Source organism: Macrobrachium nipponense, chromosome 19, assembly GCF_015104395.2.
Source record: "Macrobrachium nipponense isolate FS-2020 chromosome 19, ASM1510439v2, whole genome shotgun sequence".
Taxonomy (NCBI): domain Eukaryota; kingdom Metazoa; phylum Arthropoda; class Malacostraca; order Decapoda; family Palaemonidae; genus Macrobrachium; species Macrobrachium nipponense.
This window is the reverse complement of record NC_061088.1, coordinates 18,034,614-18,056,893: the sequence shown is the minus strand read 5'-3', so window position 1 is coordinate 18,056,893 and position 22,280 is coordinate 18,034,614. Positions and strand designations below refer to the sequence as shown.

At 36.5% G+C, this 22,280-nt stretch overlaps 1 protein-coding gene across 1 annotated transcript; it reads left to right on the top strand.

The window, feature by feature from the left end:
• The first annotated feature begins 1,797 nt into the window (after positions 1–1,797).
• LOC135214410 (uncharacterized) lies at positions 1,798–18,462 on the top strand. Its single transcript, XM_064248684.1, has 5 exons — positions 1,798–3,449; positions 4,568–4,662; positions 5,580–5,692; positions 16,538–16,650; positions 17,556–18,462. The coding sequence occupies exons 1-5, from the start codon at positions 2,580–2,582 to the stop codon at positions 18,204–18,206; spliced, it is 1,842 nt and encodes a 613-aa protein (XP_064104754.1). The 5' UTR covers positions 1,798–2,579; the 3' UTR covers positions 18,207–18,462.
• Positions 18,463–22,280: the final 3,818 nt, after the last annotated feature.

Genomic DNA, 22,280 nt, shown 5'->3' with positions numbered 1-22,280 from the left:
TATATATATATATATATATATATATATATATATATATATATATATATATATATATATATATATATATATATATATATATATATATAAATATATATATATATATATATGCATAATCATAGTAAGACTTGACGCTGAAATGCGATTCGCCATAACGATTATTAAAACAAAAAGTATATTCCGGCGAAAATACGTCCTAACAACTGCAATAAATTAATTACTTAATATTTTTTTTCTCTCATAGCAGTTCTATAAGAAGTAGGAGGGAGACAGTCTTGCACAAGAGCGTAAATTCAATTAAACGTACGTATAAAGTGTTATCAAGTTTTCCTTCACCTCTGAGATAAGACAGAGGAGAATTAAAAACAAATGAAATCAAGGAACGAAATATTGAATTCTGGCCAAAGGCCACGCACCGGAACCTATGATGTCATTCAGCGCTGAAAATAATGTTTCGAATCACCCCTGAACAGAAGCCAGAGCTGCCCTTTCGTCTCGATCCTCTTCCGAAAACGAAAAGACGGTCGCCGACGGCTCGTCGTAACTTGCCGCTGCGACGAAACCTTATGCGGCGCCGCACATAGTGATATCACACGCAAACCAATGAGAGATGTCACACTAGTGCGGCGCTGCCGTTTCCGCCGCACTGTGCCGCAGCATGCTGCGGCAGCGCCGGACCACAGCAAAGCCGCATCCGGCCGATTGTCGTGGGAAAACACACATAGTTCTATGCAAGTGGTCACACCAGACGGCTACGCCGCATCCGGTGCTCCCCTGAACCACTTGCATTTACAATTATTAAAATGTTTGACGTTGATTTATTCATTGAAAAGAGTGATGAAGAATATTGTGATAAGAACTCAAAGAGAGAAAGCATGGACTGAATTAGGCGAAATAATGTACGAGAGGTGGCGACATATGGAATCAGTAGAAAGAAACCAGAAATAGAAGATAAGATATCTTTGTTATATCCTATAAACGTAACAAAATTTATTATGTACGTATGTGTAATACAATTAATAATAATTGGATAACATTATAGTCAACCAATCTACGCTGGCTGTTGGGGATAGACTGAGCGACTTCGCCGCTTATCTGTGACCGGATGCAGGCAATGCGGGGGTGCCGCATACGGTTCCGCCGCAGCGGCGACGCCGCATAGTGTGACGCCGGCCTAAGTGGTAAGTTTGACCGTTCTCCAGCGTCAATTAAAGCTGGTATGCCGTCATTCTTAGGCATACCAGGGCACTTTTTATGAGACGGAATTTCATGGTTGCCACCTTCGTTAAATCTGGCAACTCGGCGTCGAACTGAATGCATCCTCCCTCCCACCCAGCTGATCCGGTGTCTGCTTTGCTTTAAGGCCATATTGCTTCAACGACATATCTCTGCTATTATCTGTTGATTCAAATCATCGTCTTATCCCATATTAAGGTCACATGGGACAATGAAGTGATACGTAGCAAGCAAAAATTGCGGTGGGAGCGCTAACCAAAAAATATATGCAAGCTCTTGTTAAACCTCCAAACACGTGACTGAGCGCTCTCCCCTGGTCAGTGTCCAGGATCTGACGAAATTTCTTACCAACTTCTCTGTTCCTTCAAAATTCGACAAGATATTAGGCCGCTTGACGCAAAGCGGCCTAATACTTGATATATATATATATATATATATATATATATATATATATATATATATATATATATATATATATGTACTATATTATATATATAAGTAATATTAGTGAGAGAGAGAGAGAGAATTACTTCCGAATTTGCTTATCATTCCTTACAGAAAAAAACAACCACACCTGAGGCACGAGGAAAGTGACAAAAGAAATGCAGAGACATGAAATGCAATCCAGGAAAAAGTTCACTCGGTGTTCAAGGAAGCTACTACACAAGGCCTTGCTACTACGTCACCAAGGGCGAGACACGTGTGAACCGATCAGCGAGTTCAGAGTGGAATCTCCTTAAACCAGGAACGTTTGAACTGCCAGTAAGATAACGGATCTTCAACTCAGTGTCTCATGTTTCAAACGAGATCAATTAAAGTACAATAAGTATCCAATTATCCAACATTTTGGGCTTGATGGTGAATTCTTTAGGTAATTGAGGTCATAACGTCGCTCTCCCTCTCTGGTATGACGTCACGTGGTGAACAGTAAGGCCACGGAAAGTTTGGAGTGCCTTTGATAAAACTGCGATTTCTCCAACTGTAGTCATTTTAATAACCGAAGTTGGGGCGTACATTTAACTCTTGTTCTAAGATCTCTTGAAACTATGGTGATGAAAGTGATGCCGAAGTAATTTGGTATAATATGTTCACTCACTTGGCGATAAAATGACATTCAATACATAACCCGGTCTTTGTCAATTTAAAACTGTGCACCCCTGAAAAATAAATGATGAAATGTTATAAGACAACGAACTTTCTGTATGACTTCTGTCCGCCGAAATGCCTCACTCACGCGTAATTTCCAGAATAATAAAAGATTTGCGTATTAATATAACATAAGCTCTCCTCACACACATTCTATCCTTGGAATACGTCTATTAAGTCTAATTCCAAGCCCCAACAGAATGGAGAACCGGCGAAGACTCGTCATTGGAATTGCGTTGGCATCAGGCATTCTGCTTCTATTAGTACTAGTCACTGAAACAGAGAAGTCAAGCCCAAGATTCGCCTCGAGCGGGAACAACGAAACCAAAGAAAATGCAGTGGCGAGTGCAACGAACAAAAAGAATGTTACAACCGGAGGAAAATCATCCATTCACTTCAAATCGCCGCCCAAGAACTCATTGGGTGCAGGTCCTCCCGAGCAGATCTCGTCGCAAGAAAACAGCAACTGCCGCTCTCTGTTCTCCATAACCGGGACGCCGAGAGGCGAACTCATCGTGAGCAAAGGAGCACCGGTAGACGAGATCACTTCCAAAGGCGAATCCAGTTTGCCCTTCGCCTTCCCCTTCGTCGCAGAAAGTCGCTCAACGAGCAACCTGAACCGAGACAGGCTTTTCGGGTCGTCGGTTGTCGAAGAAGTCCTGCGGAGAAGGCAAGGGGGCGGCGCGATGATCAGCAGCCAAGAGTATCAGAAGTTATCGCTGCTCCTCCCGCGGCTCGTCTACCACGGGAACGGGACGTCTGAGAGAACCAAAAAAGAGGAAGAAACAGGAGGACCAGGCGGAGGAGGAGAGGGTAGTGGAGAAAATAACCGGCGCGTTCCGCCCATCCTTTTGGGCGACAGTCGAATCGCAGCCGCCGGAGGGACGTTGCCCTTCGTTCCCTGCGCCGTAGCGCCTTACGACGAGCCGTCGGCGACCGTCTTTTGTTTTCGGAAGAGGATCGAGACGAGAGGGCAGCTCTGGCTTCTGTTCATGGGTGATTCGAAAGTTAGATTCGTGATGGCTGAGCTCCTGAATCAACTAGATCATTACTACCACTTTGAAATCAATGTGAGTAATATATAATAATAGTACTATAATACTAATATATACTAATCTAAGTCTGGCAAGTGTGTAACTCAATGTCTATAAATTATTTGCGACTGTTCAGTAATCACCGAATGAGAGAGAGAGAGAGAGAGAGAGAGAGTAATAAACGATAAATAAGAGCAACTGAAGAGTCAGAAAACTAAATATATTTCAAGATGAAAAATTAAACTAAGGCAGTTACAATTTTTTTTGTAATCATCGAACTTTCCCACAAAACACGGCATTTAAAAACTGTTAAATCTGAAAACGAAACCTTTCCTACCTGCATCTATTATAAGAGAACACTTTGACAGAAATTATATAAATCTATACACACACACAAATATATATATATATATATATATAGTATATATATATATATACATATATACATATATACATATATATATATATATATATATATATATATATACATACTATATATATATATATATATATATATATATATATATATATATATATATATATATATATAGTATCATCAATTTTAGTTAATGATTATTCCTCCTCCTGAATCAATATATCGAGTACGTTTTAAAACCTTTTGTTTCATTTTACACCGACAAATAACCTAACCGACATTTTTTTTAAAGGTTTGGCATATAATTAGGTTCAAAAACCTGAACTCAATTCAGAGGACTGAGACCTGAAGACATGAAGACAAATAGAATGATAATTCTTACAAAACAAGAACCTTACGGGATGACGAAAAAATAGGAAAAACAACAACAACAACAAACAAACAACAATAATAATAATAATAATAATAATAATAATATAGATATTGCTGCATTTAATTTGTAAATAACTTCTCTGTTTTCTAATAATTGCTTTCTCTCTGTTTTTACAACTGGCGAGTATTGCGCCGATACGATTCATCAGGAGGAGTCAATTTCAGGGATATTGCTTAAAAACTTTACTTGTCACAGTAAATAAATAAATAGCTCAAAATATAAGTCGATTTTGGGATTAGTATTCTTCTAGTGGCCAGCGTTTCTCTGTGTTTACACGACCATAACCCCACCAAGAATACAAGAATTTGTCACTCAAAGACATTCCTCTCGGCTTCTCTATTACAGAATGGACAGAATTGGTCAAGCGTAGAGCACGTGCGATTCAAGATGAACATCAATGCCTACTCGAAGCTTGAACCTAGCCTGCGCATCCAGTTCAGGTACGATCGTTTTATCTGTTGTTAATTCAAGTTTATTATTATAGTTTTGTGATATGTACCATTACCTATTTCCTCTCACATGGGGTGGCTCCAAAGAACGCATAAGTCACTATCACATTCATCCTTTACCTTCGGAATCATGGATGAACCCGCTGTACAGTGAAACTCCCACATTATCAGTTGCTTTGTACGTCACGCGTGGCTCATCGGCAGCACGTTGAGCCCCCTTCAGGTATTGCACCATTTACCTGGCTCTTAGGACCCTTCCATTCCAATACTTCGCTCTCAACATATATCTAATGTATCTAGCCCTAGGCCTTCCTCTCCTAACTCTTCTGAACACTTTTGGGTTTACATTTTTACACCAACATTGTTGCCCATTTTTTCCACATAACCAATTCATCTCAAAGTTCTTCATTCCATCCTTTCATTTATGCTAACCTTTTTACCACTTGTACTTATCTTGACACTTCTCACTTTTCCAATTCTCCTTACATGTATATACAAGGCAAAAAGTTAATCTCAACAGCCAAAACATTCTTCTCCCTTTCCTAAATCAACATCTACACCTCACTTCCTTAAAGGAGAGTTGGCTCAACACTCCCTTCATACAGTCACACACTAACTTCCTTAGATACGTATCGTGCTGTGTTTTATGCTTCATCTATTACTCGCCTCCTTTGCTATCATACTGTAATCCTTAATTTTATCACCAAATATCCTACTTATATTAATCAACCGCTTCCATTCTCCCAGCATACAACTAACATTCACTGCCCCATCATCCTGGTTTCTACCAACTCTCTCAAACCATCTAGTCTAATCCATACTAGTAAACGAGTGGTACTTTCTTTTGAAAGCTAGTAAGTCTGACAACGAAAATAAACCGGTCACTATATAGAGAACCATTGTTTCAGGATGGCCCCATTTTACGTGTCAGTAGCGTCCATGATGCGGTATACGGACGAGGTCATGCAGTTGCAAAGATGGGTTGCAGGCGTAGAGTTACCCCCAGACGTCCTTGTCATTGGTAAGACACAGAATATATCTTATAAAATGTTATAGTAACTAAGAATATTTCCGGTTAAGCCATCGTTTATACCAGTGGTTCCCAAACTTTTCTAGTACGTGACCCCTTTCAGCAGTACCAAACCTACCATGACCCCCACCTTTATAATCCTTCTGAAAAGGTACTAATTTAATCATGTATTTTAATGAGAAGGATGTAATTGCTTTTTTTATACAAGAAAATAAATACGCGGGTCTGTGTGGCTCAGGGGATATTGCATGTCTGCTTCAGCCTCCAACCTGTTTCGGGCCTTCGATTTGATTACCAGGAGAGTCGAAAAACCAAAATCTAATATAAACAAACTAACAAAAATCCCAAAATATCATAAAAATTGTTCTCAACATATTGGATCCTCCATGACCCCCAGAAAAAGGCTTAAACGATGTTATAACTGCTAAGGATATCTGTTTGGAAACCTTAGCTTTTAAGCGTTTCCAATCACATTTTTTTCTTCAATTAAGTATTTGCCTAAGTTAGTATATTTTAGTTTAACCAAACCATTGAGCTGATTAACAACTCTCCTAAAGGGCTGGCCCGAAGGATTAGATATTAATTTACATAGTCAAGAACCAATTGGTTACTTAACGACGGGACCTACAGCTCACTGTGGGATCCGAACCACATGATATCGAGAAATGAATTTCTAATCACCAGAAATAAATCCCTCTGGTTCCTCATGGCAGCAGAGGGAAGCAAACTCGGGCTGCCACATTAATAGGCGAGTACACAACCCACTGAGGAAGCGATTTCACAATCACCTAAAGGCCTTTAAGATTAATTTATAATCATATAGCACACCTGTGATTCATTTACAGCTTGTACAATATTACAGTAATCAAGATTTGAAAAGACCTTATTACATTCCACGACTTCAGTCACTGATAGTATTTGTGCAACTAAAATTATAGCGTCGTAATCGCAGATGTTCTGAGTTAAATTATAGCTTATATATTCTGTAATGTCCTAATCGTCTACGTAAAGGATAAGCTTCGATTCCTACAGCTTATTCGATCCAGTAATCACGATAACCTAGTAACGGTTAAGGTTCTCAGTTCAATCACAGAAGACAACCATAATTTAAGACATCTGAAAGATTTGATGCCAAATCAACTGAAAGGCAGACACACACACACACACACACACACACACATAGAGAGAGAGAGAGAGAGAGAGAGAGAGAGAGAGAGAGAGAGAGAGAAGTGCGTTGGTTGGATATTTCATAAAACAAATGTCGGATTAGTCACGACTAACATTTTTGCCCCATAGGAGGAGCTTCAAAATTAGCTATGAGAACCCCGCGTAGAAGTAATCTCAGTCACTTAGGCCTAGTGCGACAGATGAATTTTTTGCGAATTACCGTCCTACCTTACCTTATTTAACGCTCTAGTTATCCAAATAATTAAATTCCAGAGTGCTTATTCATTATTAGCAAAATTCCAGAAAGCTTATTTATTATTAGCTAAATTCCAGAAAGCTTATTTATTATTAGCTATGTCAAAAATGTAAAATTTCAGTTCACGCGAGACATGTGTTACTTAACAACAACTTACATTACAAAGGAAAGATGACAAATCTCCTCGGACACCAACACCAGACACTTTTTATTTCACATTTTACTTCATTCAGTGAAAATGTTCAACTTTCATTTCCAAGGCTCTGAAATTGACACTTTTATCAAACTGATATTACAATCAAGTTGGCTCACTAAACTACTTTGGCTTCACTGTAAGCTTATTATGTCTGGTAAATCTGAAATATGATTGATAAAACAAGCATGTGTGTGGTACGTGTAAGTATATATATATATATATATATTATATATTATATATATATATATATATATATAGAGAGAGAGAGAGAGAGAGAGGAGAGAGAGAGAGAGAGAGAGAGAGAGCATACTCTCACACACACGCAATTACCTGTGGCGATGGTTCCAGAGATAAAACAAACCACTATCACATTCATGTCTCTGCTGAATCAACAATAATATCCACGTGTAAAACTTTCATTTTCTTCATAAACCTCCACAGAAGTTTTTATCAGTACTTCATTACAACCACCCCACCCCCTAAGACCTACAGAACCACCCACCTCTACAGGGTGTCCATAAAGTCCTAGTACCAATACAAGTATTTATTACTTGTAATAGTACTGGGACTTTATGGACACCCTGTATAAGCATTGTCACACAAACATACAAACATTTTATTTTTTTATCTTGTTCCTATAGCTAGCCTGGGCAGCTATTATATATATATATATATATATATATTATATATATATATATATATATATACGTATATAGTAATGACGGAAAGAAGAGAAGAGCCCCATGGTTATCTTCTAGCTGTATAATAAGATCGGCACCCTCGCGCGGGAGGAGTAGCTTATCGAATATTATTCATAACCGTCACCGATTACAACAAACTTTAAATAAGTACAACAGAATTATGATTAACTAATATTTTTAGTTACACTGCATTGCATAAAATACTAAGGACAGAAACAACTTATAAATTACTTGGTTGCTAAAACATAGCCATTAGTTTGAGCATCAGCTAGACCTATAGCAAAATTTTCATAGTCGTTTTCAGCCAAATTAGCGAGAAGTTTACCGTCGTATAAGCAGATGTTCAAATCGATGAACTTTTTTTTTTTTTTGTACGAAACTGGAATTGTTTGCTATAGTACTAGTTTAATTTGATACAACTCTAACTACTCCCTGAAGTAAGAAAATGACACCATTTAGTTATTACTGAAGGCACGACATTACAATACGAAAAAATCTCGCTCCTACATACTACAGGGTGTCCATAAAGTTCCAGTACCATTACAAGTATTTATTGCTTATAATGGTACTGAGACTTTATGGACACCTTGTATATTTCAAACACTCGCTGCCTGCATTATCTCCTTCCTCCCAAAAAACTTCATAATTATGTTACAGACCCTAAAACACTCCACTTAAGCTAATCTCACCTCACAAAACTTATCATCATTATTATTAAAGCCAAGCTGCAACCATTCCTGGAAGAGCAGAATGTCACAAGCCCAGGAAAAGCAACCCGGTAATGAATAGGAAGTGAAGTGAATATCATACAAAGAAAACAAAAAGTCTACTTAACAACAAATAAGATAAATAACAGTCAAATCGGTAACATCAGGAAAGCTCCCTTGGGTGAGGGAGGCAAAATTTTGCATGCACAAGAGACAGTAAAATTTTCAAATTGTCTCACCTCTACTCCCTAATACACCCTTTTCTACATTTTTCAGTAAATAAGTAGAAATTCATTAATATACGATATCTCTGTGCGGAGGTCTTCTGTCGAATTACCGTATAATCATTATGGCATACCAAACTATGGGGTGGGATTCATGTTACTTGCTTAACATAACGACATTTTTTCAAGGTTTGGAATTCTTTCGTTCCGACGATTCTGCTACATATTTAGGGAGACCATTCCGCTAAAAGTGCGTATGTCAGTATATTGGATTACCCCCACAACTGGCCAACAACACCCCCCCCCCCCCCAAAAAAAAAAAAAAAAAAAAAAAAAAATATATATATATATATATATATATATACATTATAATATATATATATATATATCCTAAATAAAAGGAGCCCATAAAAACACCAAAATATAGAGAAAAAGTACTATATTTCAGAGACTGCTGTCTCCCTCTTCATCTACCTGAAGAGGGAGACAGCAGTCTCTGAAATATAGTACTTTTTCTCTATATTTTGGTGTTTTTATGGGCTCCTTTTATTAGATGGAATTCTGTTGTTACAGAGCATTTTTACCCAGTCATATATATATATATATATATATATATATTATATATATATATATATATAATATATATATATATATATATATTCGTGCTTATGAGAAACAAATGAAATCTCTGTCGTCAGTACCTGCTTACCTTTTCTCATTGTGGCCAAGGATTTTTCCGTGCAAACAGGGCGTTTTCCCCGTAGGAGGGTAGTGCCGTCAGTGCACCTCATACGGTGAACTGCAAGCATTTTACTTAAGGTTCTTTGCAGCTTGCCTTCAGCCCCTAGCTTGCAACCACTTTCGTTCCTTTTACTGTACCTCCTTTCATATTCTCTTTCATCATCTTAACTTTCCACCCTCTCCTACACCTGATTTCCTCCTATTACACCTTTCAAACCTTTTACGGTCAGTTTCCATTCCAGCGCTGTATGACCTCACAGGTCCCAGTGCTTGGTCTTTGGCCTAAATTCTATATTCAACTCAATAGGATGCTTTATGTTCTACGCTTCCATTTAACATTCACACAACGGTTCATTTTCATCAGCATTTTATTACATGTCCGGTTTCTTTTGTTATATTTTTTTAGTTAGAAGAGCTTGCTCAGAAATCTTGCAATAGTATTTTCTTCTTGCAACTCTTAATATCTCTACAAATATCGCAAAACAATAATTTTGTCGGTAAACATCACCACGGAAAAATCTAGGAGTAATATCAAATTTTATCGAAATGTACCCAGAGCACACCACATGTGTGGACCATGGGGACCAATTGTAAAATGATTACCGCTAGTTTTAGTACTTTTTTTCCCATTACCAGCAGTCATTACATCTAGTTGATTATGTACATCACACGCAAACATAATCGCACTGAGAAAATCATTTATGAAAAATTACTAGCGAGGCAACAAGTGCTACAGTTGTTGACTAAGCTGGACCTTATATAATGGGCCGGTCATATTCCCGCCAGAACATCCCCCCACCCCCCCCCCCCTTGGACATTATCCCCACTTGTGTACAGCAATTTACTCAATTACCCCAGTGATAGTCAAGTGGTTGGGATGCTAGTTCTGCCAATTCTGTTGACAATCTCGTTATCAGTGTACTTGGACAGTGGCAGCCAGCCCAGGGCCCTGTTAGTTGACACCAAATCTCGGTAGCCTGCACACATGGAAAAATCGAAACAAGTAGGGACGGAGACAAGATTTGTTACGAAGGCTACATGTACACGAAAAAAAAAACAAGACACGTATTCGATAGGAGTGCACACAACGAAAAACCAAACCATGTAATGGTGCATTAACAAGCGAGAGTAATTGTGCCCCATAGCCATGAAGTCGACTGTTTGGGTGAAGCACAGAAGGTGCGATGCAGTATTCGTCATGCATGACTTATTGTATTTTTACTGAACAATAAAAACTGATAAAAACATAATTGCATTAAGGATGAAAATATTCATGAGGATATTTAGGGTCAAATGCAGAAGAAAAGTGTCATTAATACTAGTTTATTTTTTTTGCAGTAAGGATTAAAATATTCAATAGTCATATATTTGGGGTCGAATACAAAAACCAACAGCCCTCAAAGTTCGCTCTACAGTCTTCTGACCATCTAGTCGAGCTACGCATATCTCAAGCCGCTCCTAAAGTTGTCTTGTGGACGTTGACAAGTTCTTTGGGAAGCTGACCACGTTCCTCCAGAAGCAAGGCAAGGGACACCAAAGAACAGTCCTTCCTTAATGCATCAGTGAGTGTCCGCATAGATGGATGCTTGTGACCAATCCTTAATGCAATTATGTTATCAGCTTTTATTGTTCAGTAAAACTACAATAAAAAAAAAAGGCATGACGAATACTGCATCGCACCTTCTCTGCTTCAACACCAAAACAGTCAACTTCATGGCTATGGGGCACAGTTGCTCTCGCATCATCCTGGGTTAAGCTTCTTGTTATTGCACACTTACATGGTTTGATTTTTCGTTGCGTACACCCTCGAATACGTCTTTTTTTCGTGAACATGTAGCCTTCGTAACAAATTTTGTCTCCATCCCTACTTATTTTGATTACTTCCATGTCATGTGCAGGCTGCATAGAGATTTGGTGTCAACTACCAGGGCTCTTGGCGCCACTATCCAAGTACACTGATAAAGAGACTGTCAATAGAATTGGCAGAACTAGCATCCCCAACCACTTAAAATATCACTGAGGTAACTGAGTAACTTGCTGTATACTGGGGGGGGGGTGGGGGGGGGGGGGGCGATGTCCAGATGTAAGAATGTCCGCGGGGGAGGAAGGGGATGTCAACCGAGTGGACTAGCTGCGGCCACCTGCAGAAAAAGTACTTTAACACGTCCTGACACCGGAGATGGGCACCAGTCACGAGTCTCATGTCTCGAGGCGTTGCTCCCACGACCTATGACTCGTGACTGGTGTCCATCTCCGGTGTCAGGACGTGTTAAAGTACTTTTTCTGAAGGTGGGTCCGAACACGGTTAAGGTGGCCGCAGCTAGTCCACTCGGTTGTTTACCCTCGGTTCTGCCCACTAGAGCAGACTGCGATCCTATATGAAAAGTTGATAACTATAATGTCTCGATTAAGAAATAAAAAACTCTCAGGGCAAACATATTCACACGTAATTAAAAAGAAAAAAAGCGTTTGTTACTCATGAAAACCCATACACTAGGCCTAACATTTGCGTTGGCCTACAAGACGGCAAGTATCATTAATAAGCTTAAGATCGTGCAAGTGTTGTTCTCCAACATAAGCGAACTTGTTTAGACTGATGTTCATTTTTTTTTCTTTTTTTACTAAGTCTGTGCTTTGCCGGAGGACTTGTTTCTGAGGTCCACATTTCATCACTCCGGTTCTGAGTGACCGCCACAGTCACAGCCACTCTTGAATTATCACAAGATTTAAGCAACAGTCTCTTTCCGCACCAGTTTATTCATCCAGCTCACATTCTGAAATTTCCGCTTCCATTGTAGACTGCAGAATGAAATCAATGAAATTTTCATTAATTCTCCTTCCACTCTCACAAAAATACAATATATGCCGGGCTTCCATACGAACAGATCAATTAAACCACTCGGTAAAATAACACCGTCCAGTTATCAAACGCGTTTCCCACTCTCGCTGTAATTTCATTATAATCCTTACGCTACCTATCCATCACGGTGAAACATGCAATAATGACATAGAGGTATGAAACGACAGCAGGCTACAATGAAACTCAAGCACACCACGAGGTAAACGTTCATACTGAAGTTGTCACCTCGGGGAAAAGTGGTAATCCAGTACCCTCCTTTAGTAGATTCTTAATAGCCAATCAAAGATGAGACGCCGTTAAGTGGCGCAGTTTTGCAGGCAATGACTAATCGCGAGCATGAGCATTAGACAGTAAATTGTGTTGAAATTTGTTTTTGAAACCAAGCACATATCGCTGACATTTCGTAGTTTCTACCTACACGATTCCTCACACACGTTATTACTCATAACTGAGGAATGACAGAAGTTTTTCTTATGATTATTCTTCATGGCCAATAACTGTTACTATCTTTCGTTCACGGTGTGTGGGGTTAAGTTAGAGACTGAAATATCTGAAATTCAATAACACCCAAGAGAGAGAGCTCGTCATTGAACCCTAGTATAAACTAAAGCCCTTGTCTTTTTTTCATTTCTTACCACCATATCTGAATAGAATAAAAAAAAACACTTACAGGTATAGGTCTACAAACAATGTTGTTTCCTTAACCTCCTAAGGAATGACTAGAATCTTTACTAATTATATAATCGTCACAATTTCTCTCCATTTTAAAACCTTACGTATTATCAAAGCTTTAAATGTAGACTATCGAGCATCGAACTTTTTAAAAATGTAACTTTTAAATTATTTACGTTTGCTTGATGGTCACTACTAAGTTCATACGATAATTCCTCTAGGACTAAAAAGCCTCTTCGACTTTTTCCTACCACTTTCAAAGTACGCGTTCTTTAGGCAATCCTATCGCCTTCCATTCTGTCCACACAACCGAACAATCGCCATACTTGATCCATCATCGGATCTCCACATATCTCCTAACCCTTTCAATTTCTCTTACGCCACGATTTCAAAAGCTTTAGCCATCATTATTACCAGTTTTAACCTTCAAAGATGAAAGTTTTGTAACGCTCTTTCAGTCTATAAGCTACTCATTTTCAGTTCCATACTGCAATAACACACACACACACACACACACATATATATTAATATTAGATATATATATATATATATATATATATATATTTATATATATATATATGATTATATATATATAATATTAAGATATATATATATATATTATATATATATTGTGACGAAGTGCCAAGTATTTGGTTACTACACTTACCATTCATTTATTGTTACTGTGATGGTAATTGCTTCATAGCAAAGGAAGGTAAAGGAAAGGAGAACGCATTTTCGAGAAGTTCGGCAGTAAGGAGGTTTTCGCGCCCGTGTTGGAGGCGCCTTTTCTTCGCGGTTGTTTTGGAATCGTCGGGCGTGTTGTGGAGCGCAAAAACGCGCCAATGTTACGTGAGAAACGCCACGTTTTCTGATGCAATACCTCGTCTAGATTCATCTAAGAAGTTCTAGAAATCCCTGGAGTCGGTGACGTTCGCCGTAGGCTCCGCCCCCAGAGTGCCGTATAAATACGATGAACAAACTTTGGAGAGCAGTGATCGTAAGAGGAAGAGATCATAAAGAAGAGAGATCACCAGTTAGTAAGAGCCACAGATCAGATTATCAGCAGCAGTGATCGTCAGAGAGAGACTAGAGACGAAGGAAGGACCGACGAAGGATCAAAAGAAGAGTTGTTCGGGAGTTGGTTGGATATTGGTCTAGTCGTCTTCGAGTAGCAAGTATTTGAATTGCCTCACAGTTTCCCCAGTTCACGCAGTGTAAGATTCTATCTTTTTATGTAAATAGGAGATACCATTCTGCATTTACCTTTGTTAGTAAGCTTGTAAATAAACCTTTGTTGTGTTAGAGTTTCTTTCTATATTCGTATCCCCAGTTTCAACTGTTTGTGTTGATATATTTCATTTTATTTCATATCGAACCTGAAGCGGACCTATCTAAGAGTCCGTAAAATTGTGTCGACCCTTTCCAGGATATTTCGACACCGTAACATTGTCTCTGAGATCTCAGAGTCCGTAACTGTTACCTCACAAAAGCCAGACACCTGAACCCTCATCACAGGTACTAAACGACTGAATAATCTAAAGGCAACAGTGATCCCTTAACAACTTACCAGTATTGCAGAAAATCAGACTAAGTTCATCAAAACAAATGTGAGGTAATCTTGTAAGTAATTAAATTAATCAAAGGGCATCACTCCATCAACAATTTTAAAAGTCTAAGTATTTCCCTGATTTCAAAAGTCTAAGTACTTCCCTGGTTCTAAGTCACTTCAAGTTAATTAAAGGAAAACAGATCAATCACCACTCTATGTTTCTACCTAACATCAATATAATCAAATGCAAATATACTGGTTAGAAATGAAAACACTTATAAAAATTTTAAATACAAAAATTTATTATTAAACAAAATTTATAAGTGAAATTCCCAATATCAGGGAAAATTACTGTTACTTGAAAACAAAGTAAATTTTAATTAATTCCTGAATCAATTAAGTAGAATCAAATCAAAATTAATTTATCACAAAATTCAAGAAAATTAATTAAATCAAAATTCAAAAGTGTTAGGCAATAATTGAAATTTGGAAATTAATTCACAAGGGCTAAACAATAATAAAACTTGAAAAGAATTCTAAGTAAATGCAAATTAATTCACAAGTGTTAAATTTAATTAAATGTGCAACGATTAATTAATGAAAATAACTAAGTCAATTAAATTGTGAATGCAAATGAAAATACAGAAAAATGTGGACAATACCAAAATGGCAAAAAGTATCAATCACACTTCAATAAGTAAATGAACAAATGCACAAAAAAATAAACAAACACAAAACACAAAAATTTGCAATGTGTAAAAACGTAAATAGTTTCTCTCAAACCACTGTAACCATCAGTTATTAGTTTTTACCAAACCTTAGTAACCATCAGTTATTAGTTTTTACCCAACTACTGTTCCTATCAGTTATTAGTTGCAACTAATAAAAATATAACACACTTTACCTTTTTGGTATACCATTGTTGCAGCTTGTTTCATACTTTCACAAACCAGGTGCCGTTACAACAACGTTTGTTCAGATTCCACAAAAAACACTAAATACTACTAAATAAACTCTAAGAAATATCAAATCTGAAATTGACAAGTTACGAGTGACCATTCAATAAGTACGAAATCGTTACGTTACTTTAAAATCAAAAGTGCTATGTGATGGAGAGAGAGAGATGTGAACGGTTTGAGTCTTTAAGCCCGAATGAAAAACTTCTCCCTTACGGAAGCTGGACTGGAAATGACACAAAACGTTTTGGGCAATAATGCCTCCAGAAGCTTCGAAATCTTAAGCAACTTTACATACAAAATGTGTAATCTGCACGTGGCACTCGGCAAAGACATATGCGTACGAGACCAGTCTGTTCGAAAAAGACACGTACTAGACTCGATCAACCGAAGCAGAAGTCCCTTATCACACATGATGACAGAATCCCAAAACACAATGAAAACTCGAGGTCCCTAATCAAACGTGTTGACAGATTAAGAAAAACCACTCTAGCTTTGAACGGACAAAGATATTCTCTCTCTTTCTACATTCTATGTTATATATATATTCTTTTTATAAATTATATTATGCGAAATCTGAACACACATTTAAAACATCCTATCTCTAAGCTATCTAGGAATCTGAAAAAATGTTGCAATACCTTACACACAATACTTTATACAGTCAATGAGGGGAAATATGCATTTTGACAGTAGCAATATATACTATATATAATTATATAGTATATATATATATATATGATTATAATTATGAATAAAAGTCTTCTTTCAGTTAAACATCCAAATAAAAGCAAATATGTTCAGGTTACTCCTCTTGGCTCCTGGAACGCTCCCGTCATGACCCGGTGTCCCACGCGCGGGAAACCCTGGACGAACTGCATGACCTCCATAAGATTGTTGTTCCTTTGTTGGATCAGGTTTGTACTGAACGTTTGTTTATATATATATATATATATATATATATATATATATATATATATATATATATATATATATATGTATTTGTATGCTTTATTGTAATGGATAACTATTATGTCTATAACTATTTAGTTGACGCACATGAATATTAAACACTGCAATCGTTGGACGAATTGCAGTGGGTTCATAAAACACCTTCTCTTGATCAGGTGTGTATGAAAATGAAGTGCATGTTGATGACGTTCTAGTATATTTATTTATCTTTATTTTATTTTATTTTTTTTGTCTGGAGTTGTGACTAATTTGGTAGAGTCGTACTATTATGAAGAGTAATTATATACCATACAAAATTTTTATACAGATTTCTTACCCATTTTTTTTTTACATAGGCTCTCCATATTTTTTGTTATTACCTGTATTCAAAATGAGCGGCCAATATCTGAATATTCCTTATATCGCCCCATGGGCAATTATAATGTTCAGATAATAGCTTTCAGCATATACAGTGCCATTCTCGAACTGTGTAGGGCATAAATATTCATAAATGAAAACTGAAAGATCTGAATGGACATAGTATGTTTCAAGTGGTTAATATCAAGTATGTTTGCTTGGTTATCAATATTTTTCTATATACAAGACCATAAATAGTATGTTTTTCGTATTCGGGTAACTTCATTAGAAGACAGCAAGTCAAAAAAAGGTGTATAGAGTAGTTTTTACCTCACGAAGATGTACTTACGTTAAATCTATTCACAATGATTATAATTTCTCAAATAGTATCACTGGAGTAACTAATCATACTGAAAATAAAGCGGTACATACGTATGTAATTGTAACTGAAAACTACACAAAAATACATAACCCACTTCGACATATAGTAACACAAATTGTCTTTTCGTTACAGCTCTCGCGCCAAACGCGGGTCCTAGTACTACCGCAATCTCGTCTCAGGAGAACGGACCCATGGTATGACGTAGTACTAAACAGCGTCATGAGTGACGCACTCTTTGACTGGAACGATTCATACTTTCTTTATGAGTTGCGAAAGTTCAGAGAACATTCACGAGATGTAAACAACGTTGGCTATAGTGCGAATATACAGTCTGATTCCACCACTGTCAGTATAGTTAATCCTGAAGCGTCCGATACCGTGAAACAAAGACAGTATGTTAAACTTCATAATAGTATTCTGGACAAAGAAAACAAATCCACGGATGGCAAGGAAACGAAAAACAAAGTAATATCTGTGGCTAGCATACACAAAAGCAGCATTCGGTCTAATGAGACCTCATACCGCGATCATCTCACATCAGGCCTCCGCCATCCGGGACTGTGGTGGTGGGATTCAAGCTTGCCGCTCAACATGGCCGACACATCAGAATGCAACGAACTTCGACTCAGACACGGCAGCCATGATTTACTACGAAGCAGAGAACTGAACTGCAACGATGCCCACCACTCGGGAAGGATTACTCACCGGGATCTTGTCACCATGTTGCTGAATCTCATGTGTAATTCTATTCTCAAGTCGCCTCGCGAATTCTGTTGTAGCTGACTCCGCCCGTCGTCAACTTGCCGTTTCGTTTTGTAAGGCTTGCAGCCTCACATCTTGTGTAAACGAATTCAAAATTTTTAATTCGCATATATTAAACGACCAAGAATTACGGAAAGGTTTCTTTTTAGCCTTTGTTCTCCCATATAGTAGATATTATATTATGATCAATACAGACTTGCTGGAGCAACTGATACACAGGATCATTATAATTTGACAGACTGCCACAGATCATTTACAGTTTATTTGTCAATAATCCTCGATTTGAATCCTTGTATGACTAGTTCAGATATCCATCTCCTTGGCAGTGTCATTATTATAGTATAATATTGTAAAATAGTACAATGATAATTTTATACACACACACACACACACACACACACACACACATATATATATATATATATATATATATATATATATATATATATATATATATACTATATATTATATTCTCCAGTTTTTATCTGATTTATGAAAAGTAGGCCGTACAGTCAAACATTGGGGCAATTCCGGCACTACAGCGTTTAAAACAGTGAAAAGTGTTGGAGGAGGTGGACAGCACGACAGAAATCCAGAAAATAAAAGAAGTAATAGGTGGAAGTACTGAACAGGAACGCTGCAAACCCCAAGGTCTATAAACTTACGCAAGAACCCTTTAATAGTGCCTACAGCACACCACGTGTGGTGCACTGACTGCACTAACACCACATCCTCCCACGTTACAATAGATACTGTCTAGTTTGAATTAATCAAAGCTTTAGTAACCTACATCACACTGGCACACGTACCCTTTTCTAGAACGGTCTGACCTTGGTTCCGTCGTGCCATACCCAGTTGTTACTTCCGAGGTCCTCGTTTTTGCCTCCAATCCACAAAGGTGTGTTCACTCCTGCGAAAGTTTTTCAAAGAATTGTCGATTATTTTATGACTGAGCACAAAGCTTTTATTTATTTTTAAATCAAAATTTAGTTGGGTTAACAAAATTTGGCAGTGTGTATTTATGATTAACTGATGAACGATTTATGGTAAGTCTATCTTGTGCTGTCCAAACCTGAATCTTTGTATATGTGTATAATTTATTGCAATAAATTGACTTTAAGGTACTTCGGTAATATATTTTATATACACACACACCCTTAGTTTCTTACAGTCCATTCCAGTATATATATATATATATATATATATATATATGTATATATATATATATATATATATATATATATATATATAAAGGTTTTTGCCACGAAGGAAAAAAATGAAAAGCGAGATAGTCAAGCACTTTCGGTCTAGTTCGACCCTTTACTCAGGCACAACTGATCTTACAGAGAAATAACATAGTCAAGGTAGGCTTAATATCCAAACTGACACTACAAGATTAGCAATAAGGCCGATCTCACTCTACAGAAACGAGGAAACGCCTGAGGGCAGCCACACCTTGGAGGATACACACGCGGTCAACAGACGACTCATCCAGAAAACAATACATTTTGAAAAAAAAAAAAGGAGGCATATACAACTTATTATCATGAAATTTACAAAAATGTTCAAAAAAAATTATTAATGAAAAGACGAGAAAAAAAATATATAAATATATCGAGCAAGAGAGAGAGAGAGAGAGAGAAATAATAACTATATACATGTGGGACTAATTTATTAGTTGTTCATTTATTTTACAAATATACGGGTTCAAATGGTACATTCCCGGTCTAAGATTTAGGATGTTTTTATTAGTGATTTGTATAATTGCTGATTCCAGTAAATTTCTTGAAACATAATCATTAGATCTAGCAATTACAGAGGTATCACCCCTATTAATACAATGAGATTTTTCACTCAGATGGATAAACAGTGCATTTGAAGTCCGGGCTGTTTTAACTGAATACATATGCTGCTTAATACGTACACACAAATTTTTACTTGACTGACCAACGTAAAACGATGTGCAATCCTTACAAGGAATGTTGTAAATGATGTTGTTATTTGTTACGGGACTATTCTTAATTAGCATATCTTTAATGGTATTTTTATAAGAGAGCACTACATTAACATTAAATGATTTAAATATTGATTTTATGGTTTCAAATCCTCGAAAGTAAGGTAAGCTAAGTACATTTTTAGGCATTTCTTTTTCATTAATAGCAACACTATAAAACTTTTTATGAGCTTTTTGATAACATAAATCAATTAAATGAGATGGGTAGCAGAGATCGTTTCCTATCTTTTTTATGTATTCTATTTCTTGGTCAAGATTTTGTGGACTCGTGATAAGCAAAGCACGTAGGAACATAAAAGAAAAAATTTAAATTTTAATATTAAGATGGTGGCCAGAATAAAAATGTAAATATGTTAAATTATTTATCACCTCTCCTTTCAAACTTATATATGGAATTTTTTGTTTTTTGAAAGACAACACCTCCCGAATATCACAATTGTCCCCTTAAAATGGTACAGATATGTAGATGACATCTTAGTAGTCTTACCTATTGGTATCGATGCAAATGATTTATTGTCTAAATTGAATAATTTATTGCCATCCATAAAATTCACTGTTGAAATTGAAAATAACAATGTCATCCCTTTCCTTGATGTATTAATACATAGAGAATCTTTCCAATGTAAATTCAGTATTTATAGAAAACCCACAAATAATTTAACATATGTACATTTTAATATTAAAATTTCAATTTTTTCTTCTATGTTCCTATGTGCATTGCGTATCACGAGTCCACAATATCTTGACCAAGAAATAGAATACATAAAAAAGATAGGAAACGATCTCTGCTACCCACCTCATTTAATTGATTTATGTTATCAAAAAGCTCATAAAAAGTTTTATAGTGTTGCTATTAATGAAAAAGAAACGCATAAAAATGAAATGTACTTAGCTTACCTTACTTTCGTGGATTTGAAACCATAAAATCAATATTTAAATCATTTAATGTTAATGTAGTGCTCTCTTATAACAATACCATTAAAGATATGCTAATTAAGAATAGTCCCATAACAAATAACAACATCATATACAAAATTCCTTGTAAGGATTGCACATCGTTTTACGTTGGTCAGTCAAGTAAAAATTTATGTGTACGTATTAAGCAGCGTATGTATTCAGTTAGAACAGCCCGGACTTCAAATGCACTGTTTATCCATCTGAGTGAAAAATCTCATTGTATTAATTGGGGTGATACCTCTGTAATTGCTAGATCTAATAATTATGATTCAAGAATTTTACTGAAATCAGCAATTATACAAATCACTAATAAAAACAACCTAAATCTTAGTCCGGGAATGTACCATTTGAACCCGTATATTTGTAAAATGTTTATGAAGGACCATAAAATAAATGAACTACTAATAAATTAATCCCACATGTAAATAGTTATTTCTCTCTCTCTCTCTCTCTCTCTTTCTCAATATTCTCTCTCCCTCTCTCTCTTGCTCGAATATTTATTTTAAATATACATATATATATATTCGTCTTTTCATTAATAATTTTTTTGGGAAACATTTTTGTAAATTTCATGATAATAAGTTGTATAGGCCTCCTTTTTTTTCAAAATTTATTGTTTTCTGGATGAGCCATCTGTTGATCGCATGTGTATCCTCCAAGGTGTGGCTGCCCTCAGGCGTTTCCTCGTTTCTATAGAGTGAAATCTACCTTATTGCTAATCTTGTAGTGTCAGTTTGGATATTAAGCCTACCTTGACTGTGTTTTTCCTCTGTAAGATCAGTTGTGCCTGATGTAAAGGGTCGAACTAGACCGAAAGTGCTTGGCTATCTCGCTTTTCATTTTTTTCCTTCGTAGCAAAAACCTTTATTTATGCATAGCATCACGTTTTATATATTTCGTGATCAAGTTATTCATATATATTATATATAATATATAATATATATATATATATATATATATATATATATATTATATATATATATATATATATATATAATATATATTATATATATAAAATATATATCCAATGTAGCACGAAGGAACACGTACTTGAGAATATCCTTAAATCCGCGGTAGAAAGTTAAGAGTGAAACAGGGACTTAGAACAAGTACTTTCGTAGCAA

Excerpts from the sequence above, each read along its gene's own strand:
- LOC135214410 (XM_064248684.1), top strand. The coding sequence starts at position 2,580 with ATGGAGAACCGGCGAAGACTCGTCATTGGAATTGCGTTGGCATCAGGC. Across the intron at positions 3,450-4,567 it reads ACTACCACTTTGAAATCAAT|AATGGACAGAATTGGTCAAG; the intron begins GTGAGTAATATA and ends TCTCTATTACAG. Across the intron at positions 5,693-16,537 it reads CCCAGACGTCCTTGTCATTG|GTTACTCCTCTTGGCTCCTG; the intron begins GTAAGACACAGA and ends AAATATGTTCAG.